Source organism: Bombyx mori, chromosome 26 (assembly GCF_030269925.1).
Source record: "Bombyx mori chromosome 26, ASM3026992v2".
NCBI classification, from domain to species: domain Eukaryota; kingdom Metazoa; phylum Arthropoda; class Insecta; order Lepidoptera; family Bombycidae; genus Bombyx; species Bombyx mori.
Window position 1 is genome coordinate 11445561 of NC_085132.1, and position 26729 is coordinate 11472289.

General features: G+C 45.1%; 1 protein-coding gene across 2 annotated transcripts in view; it reads left to right on the forward strand.

The window, feature by feature from the left end:
- Positions 1-26729, forward strand: part of LOC101745078 (cGMP-specific 3',5'-cyclic phosphodiesterase) — a 79832-nt gene that overhangs the window by 35125 nt on the left and 17978 nt on the right. For both annotated transcript variants that reach the window (XM_038020655.2, XM_038020656.2), the window contains exons 2-3: positions 7335-7973; positions 25492-25605. In XM_038020655.2, the coding sequence (XP_037876583.1) occupies positions 7395-7973; positions 25492-25605 (693 nt within the window). In that variant the 5' untranslated portion in view covers positions 7335-7394. The remainder of the gene's footprint in view (positions 1-7334; positions 7974-25491; positions 25606-26729) is intronic.

Genomic DNA, 26729 nt, shown 5'->3' on the forward strand with positions numbered 1-26729 from the left:
GCATCTGCATGTTCATTTATTCATTAAAATTCATAAACGGTATTATAACCAAGAAAGGTGAATACGTAATCCCCTTCGCGAAGCACTTCCTCTAAAAATACAAGATAAACTGCGTAAATACAATCTCCGAACAACCTGATGAAGGCCCGTTGATCTACAGAGCAATAACAGCCGCTCAGAGGAAGACACTCCCTCATTTCCTATACTTTGAATTTAGAATATAGCTAGACATGATTACATAACGATTTTACATAAATAATAATAATATTTAATGATAATCGTAAAATGTAAGGCCGTCTGATTGATTGTCCGAACTCCACAGCCGTGTGTAGCGTAAGCGGACAATACACGATCGATGGCAGACGTGAATATTTTAAGCTCAATCTGTTTGGCAGTGGCCCGCTCCTGCTCAAGGATTCATGGCGCGTCTCACTACTTTGTCGGGCAAATTGATCACTCCACTTACTACATATCGGGTTCTCCATATCGGCGAAGTTCCGCGAACTAGACTATGTAGCTTATTTAGTTAAACCGTATGCTTAATCGCTTCGTTGTCGCCACGGCTGAACCAACTGACACACGCATATTAATTAAATAAACTCGCGCGCCCTCTGTTATAAGTTTTACTGCTGGTAGAACCTGTTGTGAGTCCGCACGGGTAGGTACCACCACCCCGCCTATTTCAGCCGTGAAGCAGTAATGCGTTTCGGTTTGAAGGGCGGGCAGCCGTTGTAACTGTACTGAGACTTTAGAACTTATATCTTAAGGTGGATAGCGGCATTTACGTTGTCTATGAGCTCCAGTAACCACTTAACACCAAGTGAGCTGTGAGCTCGTCCACCCATCTAAGCAATAAATAAAAAAGTCGATCACTAATTATAAAGTTTCAACGTAACGAGAAAGACGGTGTAAAAAATAAGACGAACAAATGAAGTTCAGGCTCATCATTCTCTTCTCTTAATCACTCACTTAGTATTTAGTCGTGGCGTAAGACATTCAGTATACTCGTCTAGCACGGAGCGATCCCATAGGCGGCTACACACTGTTCTGATAAAATACTTACTTAACCCATGTTCACGACGGACTGAATTACTTCCACATTGAAGGAATAACATCATGTGATAAAAACCAAACTCGTAAAAAAATTAATTTGCGTAATTACTGATGGTAGGAGCTCGGAGGTCGTATGGGTCCGCGCGAGGAGGTCTCACACAACCTTGCTTGTTTCTACCGTGATGCAGTAGTGCATCTCGGTTCGAAGGTTGGGACACCAGGACACACAATTCCAATTGAGAGAACTCATGTTTAAAGGTGGATGTCCACTTAGCATCAAGTAGGCCGCGAAATCGTCCACTGAGCAAGCGGCACTTAAGATCTTAATAACATGAGCCCACCTGATATTAAGATCTTAAATGCCGCAGTCCTAGAGGAATAAGCTCGAAAACTCTGCTATGTCAGCATGATGACCATCCCGCCGTCCAGACTGGAGTGGAGGAGTGGTTCGCGACTGGTAGACAAGGCGACAGCATAGACCGGCACCTACGGCGGCGGCCGCGTCCAATGTAAGCTGCTCCTAACATTGGAATAAAAGTCGAAAATAATTCTCGGAACACTTAGACTGAACGATTTATATATAGTAGGACTAAATTTTAATTTATTCCAGAACCTTCCTTGGTTAATGAGAACTCCGCAACGTAACATTAAATTCGTCAAATTTACATGATTCCGACGAAACTGCAAATTGCTTTGCAAATTGTATCCATTTTCTTTGAACTATGTCGCATCAAAGTTACATTCCGAAGGAAATAACGGAATAATTTGTAGTCATGGAAGTGAGCGCTTTTCAGAGCCCCTACCATTGTACGCACGATGTCGCTTCCACGTCTCGTAGTTAACTGTCGCACGGTGACTTCGTGATCAGATACAGAGATTATCATAACAATTATAGTCTCCTTTAAGACTGTTAGTCGTGACATTAGCAGCGAAAGCACTTCGAGTGCTCAACAGAAAAATGTCCGTGTGTCTCGCGACAATTGCATATAATGGCGCGAATTACAAATAAATAATTGTAAATAGACATGCTTTAACAAAAACCGACTTCAAGTAGAGAAAAAAAAAGATATTCACAAACAAATTAATATACACTAAAAACAATAATCATTGAAATCGGTTGGCGTGACTTTGAATTATTCATCTATTTGTTGCGCACGTACTTAATGCAAATTTAAGACTTATATGGTTTTCTCATGGATACCATTATCAGAACTGGACTAAATTGAAATGAGACCACACGGGAAGCGTCAGCTTTCTAATAAAAAAGAATCATCAAAATCGATTCACCCAGTCAAAAGTTATGTGGTAACAAACATACATTCGAATTGAGAACCTCCGAATTGAGAAGCCTTCTTTTTTGAAGTTGGTTAAAAATGCTGCATTTTGGCAATGCGTCGATTCGTGCGTCACAGTCCTCATACTTTTTACAAATTGTTTTTCTGTCATCGATGTTGACAAGTGGACAAAGATGACTACTGCTTCAGTGGTAACATTATAAAATAATTTATTAGTAGCGTTGATGAGCAAATATGTCGGTCTGATGTCCAACGGACTACTAACTAACCCATAGGACCAACAAAGTGAGTTCTACCGCTTCGAGACTTCGAGATACTGTTTCGCTGGCTCCAATAACTGGTTATCGCTAGGCGCGCCGTGAATTCGCTCTACTCGTCTATAAAAATTAAATAAATGAATCAGCTAAAAAACCACAATTGCATTGAGCTGTGGAGGATCACTAAGCAAGTAAGGATCTCTTTCTCTATTGGTGTCTACCAATGGAGAAAGAGATCCTTACGCGGAAGTGGATTGGTCACATTTTGAGAAAGCCCGATACCCACCTATCAAAGAGAGCACTGACCTTGGAAACGTCTGGCAAAAGGAAGAGAGGCCGCCCCAGAACAACCTGGCGTCGCTCGGTGGAGCAGGAGCTGAGCGTCTTGGGACTGACGTAAGAGGAGCTAGAACAGACAGCCCAAGACCGATGTAAATGGAAGGATTTGATGCGATCCGTACACCCCAGCAGAGGGTAATAGGAAAGAATGATAATGATGACATTGTACGGCGTCTTCTTGATTCTTATGTGCCCCTAGTCTGAGAACTTGATAGCATATTACAGACACTATGAGATCTTTTTCATGAATAAATAGTCCTGAGAGTTCTGTAGTAATGGTCCTCCAGTACCGGCGACTCGTTTAGCATTCATTAAGGGCATTCACGCTCCCCGATCCACTGATGACACTTTAATATCACTAAATTAGAATGGACACCAGTTTTTTTTTTTTGTAATTACAGTGAATCATTATTACTATCCGCAAATTAACTAAACATTTACTTAACTTTGAACGTCGTGGCCTAACGGATAAGACGTCCGGTGCGTTCGTGTTGAAGCGATGCAACGGTGTTCGAATCCCTCAGGCGGGTACCAATTTTTCTAATGAAATACGTACTCAACAAATGTTCACGATTGACTTCTACGGTGAAGGAATAACATCGTGCAATAAAAATTAAATCCGCAAAATTATAATTTGCGTAATTACTGATAGTAGGACCTCTTGTGAGTCGGCGCGGGTGGATACCATCACCATGCCTATTTCTGCCGTGAAGCAGTAATGCGTTTCGGTTTGAAAGGTGGGGCAGCTGTTGTAACTATACTTGAGACCTTAGAACTTGTATCTCAAGGTGGGTGGCGCATTTACGTTGTGCATTAGTTGAATCTCTGATCAAGGTTTGATATTACACACGAAGGGCACCGTGGACCCTAGCCGCCTCCACGTCGTTCCATCTTCCTGGTGCTAGCCGCTAGATAGGCGGATATAGTGATCTTCACCGGGAGGAGGCTGCCTTTTAACAGTGGCTGGGAATGGACGAACGCCCGCCCCAACCCAAGCTAGGCAGCTGCAGCTCGGTGCCGAGAGCAAAAAGCTCTCCCATACCGGCACCTTCTTTTGCGAGATCGTGGACTCGCAGAATTCCAGCATTGCCTGTTAGAACTCTTCACTGCCGAGCATTGTAGCCGTGGCGGTAGGCAGTGACAAGTCCAGTCTTATCTGCGCGATCAGCAAACCGCAGAATCTAGCTCCATGTCTAGTTATCGAATAAATATCAAAGAGAAATAGTTTAATAATTGCCTAAATTTAAAAACAGACGTAGGAACTGTTTGCCAAAGCTCTGCCCTGGGACCTCCAAGTGAGACTTTGACCTCATCTTTCTAGTTTAGTCTGTGGCGTTAACGATATCGGGTCTCTGTGCTACCGCTCCTCATCAATCAACATCAGATGGCGCACGGGCTCGCCTCTTCATCTATGATAGAAACCAAAGAAACTCTTCTTCACAAAGAAGTACAGTATATTTTGATCATTTTACGGAGCCTACACATTCTTAAACCATGTACTTTATTATACAGGTCCGATATAACAAGGGTAAATTGATTGTACAGGCCGGTCGCTCGGTTGTGAAGATAACGGTTATTCAGTAAGCGATAGGCGACAGAGCACCCGAAAGAAACTGGGGCGTTTGTGTGTAGTGGCGCCAGTGTAACCATGATTATTGTTTGAAATAACAGAAATATACTTTTATTTATTTACTAGCTGACCCGGTAGACTTCGTAGTGCCTTATCGATAAATAAAAGACTTAAATTTTTGTATCAATTAAACTTAAAACAAACAAAAGGAATCTGTCCGTCGGGGGACGCATCAAAGGAAAAACAAAATTGTTATTTTTATTGAATTTAGAGCATTTTCATAATTATTTACCTTTTAAACCTTCTATGGACTTCCACAAATAATTCAAACCAAAATTAGCCAAATCGGTCCAGCCGTTCTCGAGTTTTAGCGAGACTAACGAACAGCAATTCATTTTTATATATATAGAAGATTTTATTTATTGGGTACCAACATGTTATACATCAGCACAGAACATTACAGCTAACATATACATTTATTTCACACTAAATGCTAACACAATTACCGGCACCGACTGCATGCATTGATTGATCACCATCTACAGTTTGACCACTATCGCCGGTTTATAGTGAAGAAGCTAAGAAGCACTAACAAAAATGATCAGTCAAATATCAAATCAAACTTAAGTTTCCAACTAATTTAACCGACTATTAAGTTAGTTTGATAAATATATACGATAAATATTGGTATTTTGTTACCACAAGACTGTCGCATATCTCTTATTCCCCAAAATAAATAAAATGAACACGACTTTGAACCACAAATCTCTTTAATTCATTTAATCGTATCTATGTTGTCTAACAAGACTGGTAAATAATTTGTTACACTAGTTGGATTAGCGACACTATGTACCTACATATGTATATATAAAATACACCCATTTTTTTGTAAAGACTCGCGCTTTATTTTATACTGTTGTTGGATTACTGAAGCTGCTATCTCAGAAGCTTTAACGCAAGTGAAAGATGAAATTTTCAAGGTATTAACTTAATCGGATGAACAATGCTGAACTGTATCAGATGAACTGTATAAAAAGAGAAAAACACACATAATTTTACTAATCGAAATTAAACCTCGTCACGCCTCGAAAGCGACAGATTGGTGGTAGGTGGTGGTAGTGCAGGTAGGGCTGATGATTTCTCACAAGAAGATCATAAAGTTGCTATCGATAAAGTATTTTCTCGGACGTCTGTTCTTTACAGTGTCTTTCACTTGTTCAAACATTTCATCCGCCACCTTTTTTACGTCTGTAGTACTTTTTATTTTTTATTTATTGCTTAGATGTGTGGACGAGCTCCTAGCCCATCTGGTGTTAAGTGGTTACTGGAGCCCATAGACATCTACAACGTAAATGCGCCACACACTTTTTCTTAGACAATCTATACTATCTATACTAATATTATAAAGAGGAAAGATTTGTTTGTTTGTTAGTTTTGAATAGGCTCCGAAACTACTGAACCGATTTGAAAATTTTTTTCACTGTTTGGAAACTACACTATTCCCAAGTGACATAGGCAATCATTTTATTTGAAAATTTAAGGATCCTTACTAAAACTCCAACTCCAATGTAACGAAAGTGTAAAAAATTACCTAAAATACTTCTTCTTTACATCGCGTGTCCTGCGAAAACTATTGATGATAGAATAAAATAATGTAAGTACTACGACTTTGTACAACACATTATTATTTACAAAAAGTTTCGCGACTGCATAATAATATGTCTAACTATTATAGTTATGCTGCAATAAGTGTAAGTTTATTTAAAAAAATAATATATAGCGTCCAATATCTTTGAAATTTTTGTTAAAGACCCGAGCTGAGCCGGAGCGGGCCGCTATTTATAATTATTTTTGCACACTAAATAATTTATCAAAATTATCCTGTGAACTCACATTGCATGATCACCCTATACCGGCAGTACCAAATAAACTGCGGCATAAGGCAACCTCCTGAATAACTTTTTGGCGGACTAGCGCCGGCCTCCGGACGGTTAGCTGATTTGGACCTTTATCTGTGGCGCTTTTTAAATGCTACAGATAATTTTTTCTTTCGTTAACATTTAATTTGTTACGTGTCAGCTTTCGTTTTGAACTATGCTCTTAATTTAATAGAATTACAGTACAATATGACATAATATATTAAAATATATATACACATTAAATAAATAATAATACATATTTACTAACAATCACGCCACGTTAACTGGTCTCGTGCTAAGTTCGTAAATAACTTGTGTTACAGGTACCAGATAACGGAAATAAATGTAAGATTTTTATTATACACATACATATATTTAATATACATCCATAACCCTGGAAACGACATTTATATTTACCATACAAATATCTTCCCTTGGCGGAATTCGAACCCGCGACCCCCTTGTGTAGTGACCATGTCACTTACCACTACACCAGACAGCCGTTCATTATGTAAACCAGACATTATGCCGACCAGACATTATGTAAAAATTATATGAATGTATGCATGTAATAAATGTATTATAATTATAATGAATCAATATAATATGTAGTGTATGTATTTATTATATGAACAAATTCTCTTAAGATCTTATTCTATAGAATTTTATCAAGTTGCATGTTCTAAAGAGTCACTTATGTAATTTTAGCACTATGCTAAGCTGTTGAGAGCAAAACGTTGACTTTTCTTATGCAGTATACAACAAGCAGTAGTACAATTCCACATGCAAACAAATCAAACTCGCTCCGGGCCTTAGGTGTAATATTTCACATTTGTTGACATTTGCGCTGAGCAAATACTACCTTTTAGATTTTTAACCATATCTGTACAATTTGTTCCAGCCGAACCTGAAGCAATGTGGAGTACTAAAGGACATCGGCCGTGAAGAGAAACCGTCCACCATGACTTCAGAGGAACCGATAGACGTTGTAAAAAAACCAGATGACAAAAAAACTGACGAATGCGCGAATATTGCGCAGGAAATAAACGAGGGCTCACAAACCGATAAAGAAACGGGGCAGAAAAGATCACTAGAGCTCATGAGGCTTGTCTACGAACTGCCCGAAGACATCAAAGAGATAATGCATACTGAAAACCCGACTATAGAAGTAACCGAACAAAAGAGTTGTGACGTACAGTGCGAGGAATATTATGGCTTAAGTCCCGAATCGGAAAGAAAACTATATGAAGCACAATCGGTGCATAAAAGTGAACAATCTAGTGATCAAAACAAGGAAGTGATAGATAGGATATCTCCCGAGTGCAGCGACGAGGACGTTCAGGAACTAAAAAAGTTTTTAGAGGGAAAACCTAAATTATTGGAGAGGTATTTAAAGGAATGCGCGAGTGCTGATGAGGTGAACAGGATACACAGTGTGACATCCAGCGCTCCTCTCTCTCCGAGGCCCCACCACGAGGCGAGGAGTACTTCGGTCACCTCAGACCTGTTCCAACTATGGCTGTCATCGTCTCCCGTTAAGGTGAGTGGTAAATGTTGCGTGAACGTGCTAAGAACAATAATGGGACGACGCTGTCGATGTTAATTTAGTGCGGTTCATTGTCAAGGCTACTTTTATATTTTTGCGAATCGTTTTGGAGTGTTGAATAATTCTAAATAGAATGACCAAAACTAGATGGAGCGCTATTAGTCACAGAGGCACTTATGTGTCTTTTTTAAAAACACAGTTAACCTAATAAGAGCCCTTAAATAAATCCGGTTTTCGAAAGTCCTTTATATAGGCCTTTTTTTTTTTTTTTTTTTTTTTTTTTAACGCTGGGGAATCCATTTACGGATACCCGGTCGAGGGGGGTAACGGACCGGGTTATGTCGGACTCCGGCGCCTCCTGAGAGGAAGAAGGGGAGAAGAGAAGAGCCGAGGTCCTTCACCTCCCCCAATTTCTCACAGGAGACTACGCCTTGAAAAAGGCGCGCGAAGCACTTGCCCCGCAGAACGACTACCGACTAAACCCCATCGAGCCCCACCACTCCGACTTCACGAAACCCACGGTACCGCACAGTGCGCGCCGAAGGCTCGCCGTCGCCGGTACCCATCCTGTTAATAGGACGGCACTCCATCCCCGGGAAAATCCCGCAGGACGTCGTCTCGGAGACACACCGTGAGCGGTGCACAGGAGCCACCTTGCGCCGCCTCACCACCGGACCAACAGCCGAGTACCGGGCACCCCCGCATCCGGCACCCGACAGCCCCTACGGGAGATGAACGGGAGCTTCGCGCCCGTGCCGCCCACTCCGCCTTCTTCGCTGTGAAGCCGAAGAGGGATCCCACTCCCTTTCGCGCTCCTCAGCCTCACGGAACGCCATGACCAGGTCGCAAAACCTGGTCATGGCCTCCCAAGAATTCTGGTCCTCTAGCATGCGGGCGATGACAGCCCGCAAGGAGAGGTCTCCCCCCAGCACCGCGATGAGGTCTCGCCGCGAGCGCTCCCAACGCGGGCACGCTTCGAGTGCGTGCTGAGCGTCATCGTCCGGATGCCCGCACTGGTGGCAACCCGGATGTGGCTCTCTCCTGCAGACCTTCCACAGGTACCTCCCGAAGCAGCCATGCCCCGAGAGGACCTGCGTTAAGTGGTAGGAGAGCACGCCGTGTCGTCTATCTGACCATGCCTCCAGCACGGGCACCAGGGCCTCGAGGGTGCGTCGGCGAGTGACTGACGTTTGGCCAAGCTCCTCCAGCAACCGCTCCCTCCACTTGGCGTACGCCAGATGACGCGCAGCACGCCTCCACCGACCGACAGCCGACGGGCCGGGCGTCCGTCCCCGACTCAGGGACTGTGTTCTGCGCCGGTATACCGCAGCTGCTACCTCAGCCTCGAGATCCCAAGGAAGGGAACCGGCGAGGGCGCAGGCGACCTCCCGGGAGATCGTACGGTACCCCCTGATGACTCTCACCGCGAGCACCCGCTGCGCTCGTAGCAGCAAAGCTGCATTGCGCGCAGAGAGTGCGGGCGACCACACGGGAGCGCCGTACAAAGCCATACTGCGCACGACCCCCAGGTACAGACGCCGGACGCCGGCGCTGCAACCACCGACGTTGGGGAGAAGACGGGCTAGTGCGCCCGCCATCCCCAGCAGCTTCGGGACTAACTCACCAAAGTGGTGGTCGAAGCGCCATCGACTGTCCAGCACAAGGCCCAAATATTTGAGCTTCGGCTGGACAGCGATCGATACTCCGCCGACTATGAGACTCGCTCCCGGAGGAGGTCCCCTCCGGACTGGGTGAAAGCACACCGCTTCGGACTTGCGGAGGGCCACCTCAAGACCTAATCTCCGAATGCGACTAACGACGGTGGAGACCGCCGCCGTCGCAAGGATCGCTGCGGCTCTGTAGTCGGCTCCGCGGGCCGTCACCAGCGTGTCGTCGGCATAGCACACTACGTCGACGCCACGCAGGCTAGCACCGCGCAGGACCCAGTCGAAACCGATGTCCCACAGGAGTGGTCCCAGTACCGACCCCTGCGGGACCCCGCACGACACCGCTTTCCGTCCCCACCCCCTCCTCTCGGGGAAGACTACATTTCGCCCTGAGAGGTAATCCTCTATCAGGGTCCGGAGACTAGGGGGGACGCGGTGAAACCGGAGCGATTCCACGATCGTGCTCCAAGGGATCGTGTTGAAGGCGTTGGCGATATCAATCGACACAGCCAACAACACGCCCCCCTCGGAGCACGCACGATCGGAGAGGTGGCGGACGCGCAAGACCGCGTCCATGGTGGAGCGACCTCTCCGGAAACCATATTGGTTAGGAGCCAGGTCAGGCCCAACGCTTTCGAGGTGCTGGACGAGGCGACTGGCGACGATGCGCTCGAGGAGCTTACCAGCCTCGTCCAGCACGACGATTGGACGGTACCCGCTTGGCTCGTCACGTGGCCGGCCTTCCTTAGGAATAAGGACAAGCCGACCAGTCTTCCATGGCTCTGGGAACCTGCCCTCACGGAGGGCCAAGCCGTCACCTGTCAAGGCGAGCGCCCACGCTTGGGACGAGATCCCATCGGGACCGGGTGCCGTGCGCTTAGCCCGCATCCTCTGCACAGCCAAATCGAACTCCACCTGGGAGACGTCCTCAAGCTCTTCGCTATCAGCAATCCGCGCCATTGTCATCACAGGGGGGACGAAGGCCGTCCCGGATAAATCGGGAAACAGACCCCCGACTACCCGCTGCAATGTTTCCGGCGGCAGGGTGCTGGTTGCGGGAGGAGCCCAACGGCGAAGCGCATTACGCGCCAGCCTGTAGGGCCGCCCCCACGGGTCACGGTCCAGCGAGGCCAGTAGGTCGTTCCAGGCGGCCTCCTTCGCCTCCCCGATAGCCAAGCGCAGGGTTCTTATCGCCATCCTGTACACTTCGTACAGGCGGTCCTCCTCGTTGGGGTCCCGGCGCGTTCTTCGTCGTCGATATCGCTGGTATGTGCGACGACTAATATCGCATAGCCGGCGCTGGCTGGCGATCTCCTCGGTCCACCAATGAACTTGGCGCTTAGGAGCGAGAGCTCTCACGCGAGGCATAGCAGCGTCACACACCCGTGACATTGCCTCGCGCAGACGCTCCACCCCCTCGCACACGTCTGCTGGCTCGCCAAGCGAGTCAAGACGCCACGCCTGCACTATGGCCGCCTCACGCAACCGCTCGATGTTGAGGCGCTTCTGGGCCCAACGAGGACCCCTAGCGCTGCCACTGATGGGCAAGGAAAAGCCCCGAACAGAACCCACCGGGGTCGCGGCGACACTGAATCGGATGTAACGGTGGTCGGAGAGGGTCTCCTCGCCAACCATCACCGCCCAACCGCGTACGCGATATGCGACGTCAGGCGTGGCGAATGTAACGTCCACCACGGACCCGCCCAAACGTCGCACGCATGTGAGTTCCGTACCGCGATTGAGGATGAGGAGACCGCTTCCGACCAGCCACTCCTCCACCGCTCTACCTCTGGGGCACGTCCTAGAGGAACCCCAAGACAATGACTTGGCATTTAGGTCACCCAGAACGAGAATCCGTCGGAAGTGCGACCTTCCAACGACGCGGCTGAGCTCGCTGAGGAAAACCTCAAACTCGGCGAGCGTCCTGTTTGGGGAAAAGTACACTCCCAACACGAATATCTCGGCCCAGAGGACGGCAACGAAGCCGCGACCTCTTTCAACAACGGCAAACGTAGGCGGAGCACCCACACAACAACGCCGGATGATTGCCACTCGGCCCTCCAAATCGGCCGCCCAATCGGGGCTCGAAGGGACCCGATACGGCTCGGCGACCACCGCAAGATGGGTCAACCCCTCCGCCATGCTCTGGAACAAAAGGTCCTGAGCTCTGGCGCAATGGTTGAGATTCCCCTGCAGGAATCGAAGGACACCTGTCATAGCAGGACGCCATTCGATGTCTCCATAGCCGTACCGGGCTGCCTCCGTGCATTTTCAAGTGCAGCGGAAGTTCCTCTTCTAAGTCTCGGTCTCGGGGACTTGGCACAAGCCTTGCTCCCGGAGACATGGTCCGCCGGTCTGCCGGCAGCGGTACATACAGCGCAGTGTGGTGCAAGGGAGCAGCCGGCCGCTACGTGGCCGGTCTGGCCGCACCGATAACAATCCCGGCTGCGGTCGACCGACGAAGGACATCGGGCGCTCACGTGCCCTAGCTCATGGCATCGGAAGCACTGTAGCTTCTTAGCCTCTAACAAACAAGCGCGGAGCACGCTCCAACCAACCCTCAGTTTTGGAACGGCGAGAACCTTCATCGTGGCAACGACGGGCAACCGGACCAATACTTGACCCATCCCGCCTGGGCCATACTTGATGTCTCCGATCTTCACCGCATCAGGAGCGCATTCGCCAATCCGGGCAAGCTCCGCGGTAAGTTCCTCTGGCATCAGGGAGTCGTCCAGTCCGCTGATGCGGATGGCTGCAGTCGTTACTGGCCTGGTCACTATTACCCCTTCTGCGGGCAGAACCTCACGAAGCTTTTGGGCCAGGAGATCGGCCTTGGCGCTCTGGTCTGCACCTTCCACTACCAGCACCTTAGACCCAGTCACTGCAGACCGGATGCGCTGGATGGGTATTCCAAGTGCCCCAGGATCTACCTTGGCCCTCGCTTCGGCGAGTACAGTGCGGTACGTGAGTCCTCTTTCCACGGCCTCTGGTTGCAGTTTGAGGACAACGGCCTGAGTGCGTGGAGGGCGCAGCTTCTTCTCTTTCCTCTTTACAGAAGACCGGTCTTTCCTTTCCGCTTCAGCGATAGCTGCCGCTGGAACCGTCCTCACTGCTTCCTCCCTCGGTCGAGCACCCCTACGGGTGACCGTTGACCAGCTCTCGATCATGGAAGCTGGAGCCGGGAGGACGGTGTGCGTTTCGGATGAAGCCGCTTGCGCGGTGACACGTCTCTTGGGGCCACGCATCCTCTTTTTCGCCAATGTCATCGGTGGCACTGATGACGGTGCCGCATCCGGTGCAGCGTCAACGACGACAGGGGGATTAGACGATTCTTCCCGGCTCCTCTGCTTGTCCGCCGCTAGCGGTGGTCGCATTCGGGGCTCCGGTAGAAGCCGTGCCTCCAGCCCTTCAAAGCGAGCGTCGAGCATAGTGCCGACAGCTCGCATAATGCGCTGTAGGCGCAACTCCTCCTCTTCCTCCTTGGGGTTCGGGGCCGGGGTCGCAGTCGATGTGGGCAACGCTAGCACCTGCGAAACCCTCGCCAACTCCCTTCTAACTTCATCGAGCTCCTTACGCAGTTGCAGGATCTCCTGCTCCTGCTTGACGTTGACCGCTCGCAGTCTCTTAGCCTCTTCGGCTGCGGTGTAGCCCACAAGGTCCTCCGTGGCCTCCTTGACAGTGACTGCCAACTCCTTCAGTGCACGCACGTACGTGCCCTTCGGGCTGCTGGATTTGGCGGCGACCATCAGGGCCACCTCTGCACTTTGATGGAGCCTACGCTCGGCATCGGGCTTAGGGACAGACCCTTCAGCCGCTCTCCTCTTGTGGCGTGTGGTGCGCGCACTCTCAGTGAGCTCCTTCTCCTCTTTTTGTGCCTTGAGGTACGCTTGCCTGGCAGCGGCCATGCCAACGTACTGCCCTGTGGTCGCAGGGCGTCCCCGTCCACGCTTTGACGGCGTGACTGCTCTGGGCTTCACACCTGTCGGATCCTGAGCCTCCGAGCCGGAGCTGCTACTCAGCCCGTCCGAGCTTATATTGAGCACCCTTTTCCGCCGTCGTCGTGTCGGCGACGAATGGGTCGACGACTGGGCCGAACCAACTGTGGCCATATCGTTGTCCGACACGACATCGGCTCTTAAGGAGCTTACTTCAGGGTCCTTCTCGGACATAATTTTCTTCTTTTGAACTCCGTCCTTCCCGGACCTGACGTCTAGGCAGTTTTTGCCCCCCCCAGAGTACGCGGGGCAGCGTGCGTCCGACGAGTCGGCCACACGGAGGGATTCTCCTCCCGCTGAGCGGGAGGTACCCTCCTGGGGTAATAACTTTTTTAAACTGGCCATTACATAAATTTTTATTTATTTTTTTAACCCGGGGTACGGTTCCCTGGGACACCCTAACGACTGGTTCCCCACCAGCCATTCATTCTCTCGCCGGGTGTCAGAGCTTAGAATTGGGTATGAGAGGGAAAGAAGATGAAAATAAAACCAAATAAAACAAAATAAAACCACAGGCGAAGAAGAATAGAAAAGCGTGTAAAATAAAACAATGAACGGAAACAAAAGAAGAGAAAGAGACAGGGTAAAACTTAAGATAAATAAAAATAACCAAGGGACAGTAAAAACAAAGAAAAAAAAAAAAAAAAAAAAAAAAAAAAAAAAAAAAAAAAAAAAAAAAAAAAAAAAAAAAAAAAAAAAGTGGAGGCCCACGCATCTCCAGAAGAACCACCCTTCAGCAGGTGAAGGGGGAGGAGAGCGTGTAGCCCTCGGTGCTGGTTTTGGTCCGCGTCGCTCAATCTCTCCCGCCGTAACACAACGGGAGAGAAGGAGCGATGCCCCTGTGACTATTGCCCAGAGGCCCGTGATCCGCCACCTACGGACGCGCCCGGTCGAAGTCCAGCAACTCCCCCGCAGACGAGACCCACAGCACGCAGAGTGCGCACCGCAAGCCCGTCCACGACCGGGCCTTTATATAGGCCTACAGTACCTGTGTAACAATAATAATATTTACTGGGCTATAAGGATGAATTCTGTTCAAGTGAAGGTGGCTACAACATAGAAACTAGATAAATAAATTGAGGCTTCTAATAACTTGTGTTGATTGTGTATGTGTGATCATAATCCATCCAAGATTTCCGTTTGGCCCCTTTAGAAGTGAGTCCCACGTGTGGCCCACGTGTGGCCCACGCTTTCTCGCACGAGCATTTCGTAGAAAAGATTCCTTACCCAAAAAGAAATAGGTCGCCATAGTCACAGAAAATCATTTCGCCAGTCGCTTTTCAGTAGCAAAAAAAAACGTAACTTACTCGTATTCTGTCTCAATACATAAACATTAAATTTCCGAAACACTAAATTGCCCACCGTATGTTTCTAAACACGTGCTTACGTCCTATCAGCACATCCAATAAGGGTTGTTTCCGTTCGTAACATAATACTATAATTGTTTCCCTCCCCGATAACACGGCCGACAATAAAATGATTGACATCACTCGACCCAGACCGGCGCGGCGGCGCGGCGTATACACTCGCACTTTGTAATTTTACAAAACGTTTGTGTTGCTCAGTAATTTGGTAAGACGCATATCATTCGCCATGCGTTCATTCGGAGGTTAATACTCTTCTGAAATATATATTAATTTACCCAATGAATGGTTTTATATCATAGTGAGACAAACAATCTTGCAGCTATCCTGGAGTTCCGTGCTTACAGGGGCTAATGGACATGACATCAAGGATACCATCCAGCCCCTTTCGTAACTTGAACACCAACAGCATCAGTGACTAACTGCCGGAATAAACAACGTGTTTTTTTTTAAATCCTGAAATAAATTAGAAAATATGGACTTTTATGCCGATGTTAACATATTTTGTGGAGAGGCTTTTATAATAATCTCGTTGAAGTGGACTTCGTTATCACTGTGATATCGCCTGTTACGGATACGGATAAAACTATTTATCATCCATGTACATGGACATCACTCGAGTGCTTGTTACTTGACGCCTCGCCCGTATCTTCACGGCGCCTTCATAGTCGCGCTATGGTGTGCAGAGGTATATCAATTGACAATCCGCTTTCATTCTGAAAACCCCTTGATTTTCCGCAGTCATAAAAAATGTATTAACTATTCCAAACGTCGATCTGGAGGTAACGACAAAGGGAAGACTTTCCACCGAGCGGGTGATATTGCTTGGTAGACCGACGCGACGGTCCAAGTGTTGTTGCTCGGAACTTTTATACATGGTAGCTTATCTTGAAATTGTCATTAGCAAGATTCAGGCATCTGTCAAATATCTTATGTTCTATGATGGCTATGGCCACATTACTCCCTTCCGAGACTGGAGATCGTGCCAGTTAGCGTTGTCCGTGCTAGCTTGCATGTGCCAGTGCTGCTCGAAGTTTGCGGTGAGCCGAGATTGAGCTTAAATGGTGAATGCGTCAATACTGTGAGCAGTCCGTGTAGTACACAGCGGCGTAATGAGGCAGTGAAGATGCGTGCCGAAGGGCCAGGAAGTGCGCAGAATCGGTTGCGATGGTCCTGTTGAGGCTGCGATGATGGCTTGCTGTGGTACGACATTTGATGGCTTATTTTTAACTGAGAGAGCTGCGAGAACTGTGGTAGTCGACGTTCTTGACGCACTGATGATGAAATGTGAAGGCTTCAATTGATCCGTCGCCCAGTTTGAGAATTACGACGAAGAGAAGATTTGCCAGCGAGCGCGTGAAATTCTTAGGTCCTAACGTTATTGTTCAGTACTTGTTTGTATGGTATGCAAGCTTATCATGAAAGTGTCGTAATCGAGATTCAGGCGTCTGTCAAATATCTTGAGTTCTGTGATAGCTATCACCATATCGACACTTATGATTTACTTGAACCGTTCCAAAGGACACGAGACAGACGTAGCTTGACGACGAAATGGTATCCGTGAGATTCGGCTACCGCATACCTTTAGGTGGGTCGTGAGCTCATTTACGATCTAACAAAATAGGAGATTAAGGCTGTTTGTTTGTTAGGCCCTAGAGCTAGCCCTTATTTGCGATACCATTGCTCGAGAAATAAATGGAAAAAGCATTTACTTTCAACTGTAACCCCTCGCTGCCTGTCTACATAATCAAACCTAACCACATATATACGTCGACACAGTGCCACGTCGCGTTGTATCCGGCGCAGCCCGGTCATAAATAGTTATTGATGTTTCGTTATCGGCTGTAACCCGTATTGACTATCGTCCGCTAGTTTCCTCAAATCCAGCTTCTTCAAATTACTCCAGTACTGGGTATATATTGGTAAGTTAACACACTATTCATTCGGGTGTTTCTGTACATCCGATGAAAAAAAGAAATGCGGAATTATTTTTGCGTGTAGTTTACATTCCTCTTAGATATTTTGCTCTTTCCGAAACTGTAGTGGACACAATTAAGATTTTTAAGCGCTGGTGCTTTTTTCGGATAGAGGGATTGCTGTCGGTGCAGAAGCCTTCGCAGCTTTACTCGGGGGGGGGTGGCCGACAACTTTTTTTATTTATTTTTTATTACTTAGCTGGGTGTACGAGCTCACAACTCACCTGGTGTTAAGTGGTTACTGGAGCCCATAGACATCTACGACGTAAATGCGCGACCCACTTTGAGATATAAGTTCTAAGGTCTCAGTATAGTTACAACGGCTGCCCCACCCTTCAAACCGAAACGCATTACTGCTTCACGGCAGTAATAGGCAGGGTGGTGGTACCTACCCGTGCGGACTCAAGAGGTCCTACCACCAATAAATATCGCAGTATTGGGATCGCGACAAGGTTCAGCAACTCAGCGGCTTTATCTACTGCGCAACGAACACCGTTCGAAATTAAGGTTAGGGGCCGTGAAGTGGACAGAGGAGTAGCTATATAGCTTACATTACTTTAGTTAAAAATTCAGCAGCGCATACTAAGTACGTACATACGCATAAGGTTATAAGTATATATAAGCAATGAAGTAAAGAAAATTTGTGAAAATTTGAGTATGTATTTTACTTTTTTTATTGCTTTCCGAGGCAAGCGAGCACATAAGTCCGATGAGTATTATTAAGTTTTAAAGTGTAAGTTAATGCACATATGTGCGTATTGTGTTCCTTTGGGGTTTTTGTTTCTGTGTAAACTTAAATATCTAAAATTCTTTTTTTTCTTTTGTTCACTTTCTACTTATATGTGATTTTGATGGTGGAAACTTGTTTGGTTATTGTTTTCGCTATTTTTTTAAATATTACATGTAATAATAAATAACTAAATATTACCATATGCATACCACTACAGCTTTAGCATATCTTTGGCTTTATACCGGCTTAATATTTAAAAATTAATCGTTTTTTTTTTTAAATAAAGACGACAATCTCATAAAACATAGTTGTGAAAAGCTCTTCACCTCTTCACGAAGAAAATTTATTTTAGGAGTTTTTTAAACAATTAACCGATTTGAAAGGTTCTCGAGTACTTAAAAACAAATTATAAATAATAATTCCCTTTGTGTAAAAATAAAAAGTTTTTCTGTAGATTTATTTCCAAAAATGTTTAGAATGTGCTTTTATTCAAAATTCAAAAAGCCGGTTCTAAATCTGTACAGCGACCACACGAGCGTTGCTATATCCAATATTAAATAAAATATATTAATAACAGAGCTAAAGATTGGAGACTCAACATTAATTTCATAATTCCCTTCTTCTTGAGAATCTTTCTTTAATTTTTCTATAGTTAGTATCGAGTAATATTTAATAACTAAACACCAAAAATTTATATGAATAACTTTGAAATAAAATTGTTTATGCGAGTGCGGGTTTGAGACTATGAGTACGATGGGCACTTATTTCGATGCTCTCCAGCGAACACTCGTTGATACAACAACACAAAGAAAGGCAACCACAATACACATTATCATGAGGAAATACTTTTCCTCAAAATTTGCGATTTATTGACATTTTGGCGATTTTGAAACGGGACATTATAATGAATTGGTAACAGAGTTGATTGGAAAAGGTGTAATGACCAGTGATAGATTATTCACGTCAAACTAGACGAGTGGGATGAGTATACGACTGTATAACCCTCAGTCTTGGAGTAAGGCAATGTTATGGAAAAGGAGACAAAAATAGATAACGATGTGCCAAAATGGCAAAATGTGTGCCAAAGAAATAATAATGTGAGGTAATTTGTAGACCGGGCGTGATGGGGACGCGGCGACCTATGTGTTAACAAATTGCAAAGTTATTGTTCCTATTATGAAATTGTTGACACAGCATAACACTTAGTACAGAAGTCATAAATTAAATGTAAAAATGTACCGTCGAATGTTACGCATTAGTTGGACGCAGAGGGTTGGGAACGAAACCGTGCTTCAGCGCGTTCATGTGTCCCGGAAAATGTTGCCTTCTATCAAAAAGCGCAAGATAGAATATCTCGGCCACGTGCTCAGGAAAGATCGATACATGCTGCACAGTTGATAATGATGGGCAAAGTGGACGGAAAGAGACGTGCTGGGCGAAGAAAAAAGTCATAGCTCCGGAATATCCGGGAGTGGACCGGTGTTGCCTCCGTCGAACAGCTGTTCCGGCTGGCTGCTGATAGAAATGAATACAGGAAGCTAACGGCCAACCTCCAGGATTGAAGAGGCACTGGAAGAAGAAGAAAACTGTAGTTCGTGCATCCATAGTTCATCCATACACACATAACACTTCAAGGACTCATTTTTGGCTCGTACTATCCGGCTCTGGATTGAAGCCCGATCATGATGCTCCCGACGGCTATGACGTCTCCTGTTGTGAACGAAGATTCAAAATGTTTTCGGGTAAAATTGACTAGGCTTAAGCGACAAGTCCCCTTACCACTCACCATCAGGTGGGCAATGCAGAAAGTATATGCGTATATATAAATGCTATGTACAAATTTTAAAATTCATATTTGTGGTTAATAGGCAAATCATAATAGAACATTTGATTCCTAAAGTTTAGACGAGACGAAATCTCTTGTACCACTTATTTGTATCCCAAGCTCCAAAAATACCCCGTCGAGATTTAACCGCTAAATGTTTTAATGACAAAAGTATTATTACAACAAAATAATACTTAAATTTTTGGAGAGGTTTTCGAGGCTGCGGTCGCATTACATTTTAATTCATCTGTAGCCGTCATACGCTGTGCCAGTGACGTATGCAGTGGGTGTTGTAGGTTGGGGGGTGGATACGTGCGACCGAGGTGTGGGAGACGAAAGGGTAGTGAATATAAAATTGATGGCTCTCGTCGCGTGTCCCGCATTGGATACAACGATCGCGTTACAACTCTCAAGTATTGTGACTCTACCAGATTAGCTTTGTTATCAATTTGATTACCATCTCGTGGCTTTGTGGTTAAGATGCGCGCTTTCTGGTCGCCAGCTCGAGACTGTCTGTCATTGATGTCAGTTGCTTGCGTGCTGCGCGACTGTAGATTATTGTCTGTAATACGGTGAACCGTAAAATACAGGTCGGGTCGTCGTCACTTTCAATTCGAACCCAAGATGTGTTTTGTAGTAACATATTGCACATTGAATATGAAATCAAATAATTTACACTACATTTATGCAAAGCAACAGAATCATATTTAACATATCATAGCTTCATTTTTTTTTCCTACCTATGCTGATAGACTTGAGGTTATTTCAGCTTCACCCTAGCGTGTGGGTGAGCTGTCGGGGCTCAAATCAGAGGTGTTGCTAACACTAACCCTAGCAAGAGCCGTGCTTCGCAGTATACTTCGCGTCACGAGCCGTCACCTCGTATCGCACTGAGATTTCCGCCAAACGATTTATTTATGTATAAATTATTGTAAATTTTTTGTAGGTTAACTTCTAGTATTGTTTTCTTACAGTAAATTTTGATTACGCAATAACCTAAGGTTGATGGAACCTGAATTTAGTTCATAGACTACACCGAAGTACGCATAAAAATCAACTTGCAAGAAATTCATCCGCAGCGCGTGCTTGTTCAATTTTGTACGTAATGGTAGATCACTGGTGGTAGGACCTCTTGGGAGGCCGCACGGGTAGGTACCACCACCCCGCCTCTTTCCGCCGTAAAGCAGTAATGCGTTTCGGTTCGAAGTGTGAGGCAGCCGTTGTAACTATACTGAGATCTTAGAACTTATATCCCGAGGTGGGTGGCGCATTTACGTTGTAGATGTCTATGGGCTCCAGTAACCACTTAACACCAGGTGGGCTGTTAGCTCGTCCATCCATCTAAGCAATAAAAAAAAGTAATGCTGTGAGGACAAAGTTCGCGCTAATTTTTTGCCCAAGCAAATTACGTCACTAAATTAGTTGAATAATTCCTTAAATGCTTTTCTTAATTTAACTTCCGTGCAACATCCCCTAACACGCTCCGCCCCCTTCTACTTGAATAGAAAGCTCACGTTCGTTTTTAATTTATAATTACAACATCCCAAGGTTCTGTGACAGACTGTCCAGGCTCCAGTTTCTACCTTTAGGACGTAAAGGGATTAAATAGATTCTACTTATTATTATGTTGTGGTTTGGTAACACTGTTTTGCATATTTCTGACGCGAAGCAATCGTCGTGTCGTTTTTAGGTGGCCGTCTACATTCATATTCATATGTCGCGATGTCCTTGATCTCCAGTAACCGCTTAGTAACAGGCGGACCGTAGGCTCGGTTCCCATCGGCGCTGATAATAAAATCGTATTTAATTTAAATGATGGAAATAATAATGTACATAAATCAGCGCCCCACAATGAGGGCTGCTCGATTATCCCACTCACGTACCGCTCGAGCGAAATTCCTCGGAAAAGGAATTCAATCTGGGCTGAAACTAATTTAGGCGTTACGGAGTCGAAGTATGAATATTTTTATGTTCATACATATGTATATGTGTACGCACGTGTGTATGTATGCATATGTTCATACGGTAAGCGGCGGAGCTTGCTTGATCTCACATTTTGCCGACGATACGCAGCGCTATTCTTTTCTCTTGGAGATTGGTAACAATCCTCTCTGATTTATGTATAAAGTCATTTTTGTTTAATGTATTCTGAAGCAAAAAATTTTTGAAGGCTCTAGTGAAATTCTTTAACTTTTATAAAGTTTTCATTGATAATTAGTTTGAAGTTACAGCGAAACTCTTAAGGGATTCTTTCGGAGGGAGATGATAATAAAAAACATTTTATATCGTAGCCAGAATGCCGCCAACTCGAGACACGACTTTAACTTTCACTGATGGCAGGACCTCTTGTGAGTCCGCGCGGGTAGATACCACCACGCGTTTCGGTTTGAATGGTTGGGTAACCGTTGTAACTATACTGAGATCTTAGAACTTATATCTCAAAGTGGGTGGCGCATTTACGTTGTATATGTCTATGGGCTCCAGTAACCACTTAACACCAGGTGGGCTGTGAGCTCGTCCACCCATCTAAGCAGTAAAAATTTAAAAAAAACTCGACTGAACTGGGAAACCAATGTGACGCTTAAATCGAAAAATGTTATTGCTAAAACTAGCGGCCTCACATCAGTACACAAGGAGTTAAGTTAAGGGTAGTTTAATAGGAAAATGAGTTGCAGGTCACGCAAAGAGCCATGGAACGGGCTATGTTAGGCGTTTCTCTACGGGATAAAATGCGCAACACCGAAATTCGCAGAAGAACTGGTTTGACTGACAATAGCCAAAGTGATTGCTCGGAAATAGTGGAAGTGGGCCGGCTACATATGCCGCCGCACTGACAATCGGTGGCGCACAAAATTACTGGAGTTGAGACCTCGTACTGGACGTCGTAACGTAGGCAGACAGCCAACGAAGTGGTCCGATGACCTGGTCAAAGTAGTTGGTAGAGACTGGATGCGAAAGGCAAGAGATCGAAGAGAATGGGGTGCATTCGAGGAGACCTACGCTCAACATTGGGTGGACACGGGTTGAAGAAGAGAGAGGAAAATAAGCTGAAGGTAACCCCTGGATGCGTGATCGGGAGGTCTGCAGCAGCAGGAGGGAGCCCGGGCGCAGAGCCACGTCTTCCAGCTATGACATAAATTAAATAGTTCTCTGATACGCTGTTTGTTACAACAGCATTGTTATTATTTAAAAACCAGCGGCTCGCTCCGGCTCCGCTCGGGTCTAACAAAAAATTAAATAATAATGTGTTCTACAAAGTCGTAGTACATTATTTTATTCTGTCATCAATAGTTTTCGCAGGACACGCGATGTAAAGAATATTTTAGGTAATTTTTTTACACCTTGGGTTACATTATTGGAGTTTTAGTAAGGACCCCAAATTTTTTTCAAAAAAGATTACAGCCTTTGTCACTTGGAAATAGTGTAGCTTCCAAACAGTGAAAAAAATTTTCAATTCGGTTCAGTAGTTTCGGAGCCTATTCTATCAATACAAACAAACAAACAAATCTTTCCTCTTTATAATATTAGTATAGAAGTATAGACAAACTATTATAATTGGATCGATTGATTAGTAACCAAAGCTTCCGGCTACATCCAGTTCATGCGTAGTTGTATTTAAAGTCAGAGACAAGAAAAAGAAAGAAAATTATAAATGATTTCACAAAAAGCCGTTAATTTTAATTAAAGTAATAAATACACTCTTCTCTTAAAGCCCCCTACTCCAATTAAGATTCGAAAGGCTAAATTGAATTGTAGCGACAAAAACTCGAGTCCTCATTTTTCGTCAGAAGGTCTCCGCCGCCGCGCCGTGTCCTGGGACGCTCTTTGTAAATTATATTTCTCCCTACTGAATATTGTAATAATAATGAAAAGCGTAGATGATGAATATACTAGTTTTCCGTAGATTTGTTTAGTACCAGTTAGTCCAGGTTGAAGGGTGGGGCAGCCGGTGTAACTAAACTTGAGACCTTAGAACTTATATCTCAAGGTATTTACGCGCAAGGCGCATTTACGTTGTAGATGTCAATGGGCTCCAGTAACCACTTAACACAGGGTGGGCTGTGAGCTCGTCCACTCATCAAATTTTTTTTTATTGCTTAGATGGGTGGACGAGCTCACAGCCCACCTGGTGTTAAGTGGTTACTGGAGCCCATAGACATCTAAGCAATAAAAAAATAAAAAGTATCTCTATTAAAGACGACTTTTGCATTTCGTAACTGTTCTTACCTGGTATTATATGTTCCCGGTGCTCATTACACAGTATTAAATCATGTGCTCCCACCACGACGCCTGTCTGGTAACGAAACCCCTACTAGAACAGGGATGCCACCTCCAGACACGTGGACCACGTCTCAATGGTACAGTACAACGGCGGACCCACCCGCCGAACGGGACACATTTTTTTTTATTGCTTAGATGGATGGATAGGCTCATAGCCCACCTGGTCTTAAGTGGTTACTGCAGTTCATAGACATCATCATACCATCATCTCATCATCATCTACAACCCAAATGCCGCCACCCACCTTGAGATGTGAGTTCTAAAGTCTCAGTATGGTTACAGTGGCTGCCCCACCCTTCAAACCGAAATGCATTACTGCTTCGCTACAGAAATATTCACGCAGTGCTTCCTACTCATTGTGTCTAAAACGCCCTTCCACCAGCAAATCGTTGAGCTAAAAAGTCGTTTACAAATTTAGCTACAAATATTGAATGCACAAACAGAATACGGATTTGTATAAAAGTTTACGACGCTCGAGTGATAATTACTTTGCGGGAAAACTTGCAACTAGGAAACTTCTCTGCTTCTACTTTTAATTAAACACTTAAATAAAATTGTTTTGACTCGGCGCGGCGGTGGTACTATAGGTGGTATTATCGGACGGTCGTACATTCGAAATGTGGTCTACCAATACTAATGTAACGCGCTGGGGCTCGGTATAAATAAACTTCTCACCGAAGAAAAAATTAAAACTCTAATAAACACTTAAAATACCGAAAACTACAAATCGTAATTCACTTCTTCCGCTTCGCTTCAGGAGATCCAATCGCTGTTTCGCTTCGAGTAGAACCGATTACTAACTGCCTTCATGTCATCTCTGCAACACTTTTATAGTCGACCCGACGAGTCTACAATTATCGAGAACATTCCCGGTAGGACCAGTCATTTCGATATGTGTTTACGCTATTTGATAATAGATGGCGTTACACATCTCGAGCGTTCTCGATATTACTAGTTCTTTTGATATTCGTCTTTGCTATTTGATGACAGAAGGCGTTATTCTTACCGGCGTAACACATGAGACGCTCGTGGTACCGACGTGGTCCACCACTAGGTGCCATTTTACCAAAATAATAATACATGTAATATATGCTTGAATTACTTCGACCATGAAGGGTACCACCGGTACGACCACACGGTCACACGGTGACATCCCATACTGTGTTAAGCGGTAACCAATTAGGCCCTCATTAGGGGACCTCAAAACATCGGCCATCCTATCTGCACCAACTCAAAACCGGCTCTGCCACCTTCGTCTAGTCTAGGAGTTGTGGGTAGTAATTGGGTAAAACAAAGTATGAATAGTAGTACCAGGCCCGTATGATATGAAAGTCTTTCTTCAAACGAGGCTTGTGGAGAGTGCTTAATGGTAAGCAGCGGCTTGGCTCTGCCGCTAACATTTCTAAAGTCCATGGGCGACGGTAACCACTCACCATCAGGTGGGCCGTAAGTTCGTCTGCCTACAAGGGCTATAAATAAATAAATAAAAATGCACTGCGGTTGAAGGAAGCCTTGGGCACATACTCGTATCTTTTATTTAATTCCTGGATCATCATGAAGCAGTCATGCGGCTCAGTTCATAGACTCTGAGAACCTCTTAGTACCGGGCTGGGGTCATGAGTCATCAAATACTTTGGAATATCGTTATGTGTTAATTTACGGTTTTATACTTAGAGGTCGCGGTCGCCGAGCAGCTCGGCGCAGAGGCAGCTGGATGAGGCGGATCTATTCATGGACCTCATCAAGGACGTCGCCAACGAACTGGATATAGATGTCTTGTGTCACAAGGTAAGACGTGTTATATAATCGCATGACAATAGTGGGCAGGACGGCGGTACCAACTGGTTTTTTATTTATTGCTTTTTGGGTGGACGAGCTCGTGAGCCCTGGTGTTAAGTGGTCACTGGAGCCCATAGACATTTACAACGTAAATGCGCCACCCACCTTGAGATACAAGTTCTAAGGTCTCAGTATAGTTACAACGGTTGCCCCACCCTTCAAACCGAAACGCATTACTGCTTCACGGCAGAAATAGGCAGGGTGGTGGTACCTACCCGTGCGTACTCACAAGAAGTCCTACTACCAGTAAACTCGTGCGGATTCCCAACGCGTCCTAAATCTCTTATTTTGTAATTGAGGAACAGACCGGTCGAATCACCCCAATCTTCAACCCTTAAAGCCCTGTTGTGTCAGCCAGTTTCCACAAATAAAGTTTGTTATCTTCTGACCACAACGGTAACTCAGTGGTCAATACTGTCAAATGGTACAAGTTCAATTCTCGTTCAATGTTGTCAAATTTTTTTTTTTTTAGAGATTTTATGACCTGGTAACTAAGACCCTTTAAGTCATGTCTTATTTTACTTTATATTCTTAATTTTATGAAAAATGATATTATGGAGTGAAATGAAATGAAGATGATTAATTTGAGACATTAATCAACTGGGATGAAATTTAATGAAATGAGATGATATGGAATGAAGTATAATCGCAGTAAAATGGTGGTCATTTACTGAGATTTTTTCAGTGGACTTTTTGGAGGAACCCGAGAAGTTACGTCCAGCAGCTTTGTTTCATTTTCCCACATTTGTGCACTTTCACAGATATTAAACAGTTAATAAACCACCGTTATTACACATTTAAACCCGAAGAAACGCTAAATAGACAAAATAAAACAAATCACACAACTTCACTCCTCGCGTTCCCGCCAAAAAGTCCAATGTTGTCAAAGGTATTTATAAATGGAGCTGCCTACATTTCGGATACCTTTTACAGATCAAACGTCACTCAAAATACCAGACTTTTCGAAACTTTCATGTTCATTTTGTTTCAAAATACTTACCCAATTAAAATGATTCGGTATTACTTTTAAGCTTTCGAAGCTCCTCGGGGCTTCCGAGGGCTTTTTGTTTGCG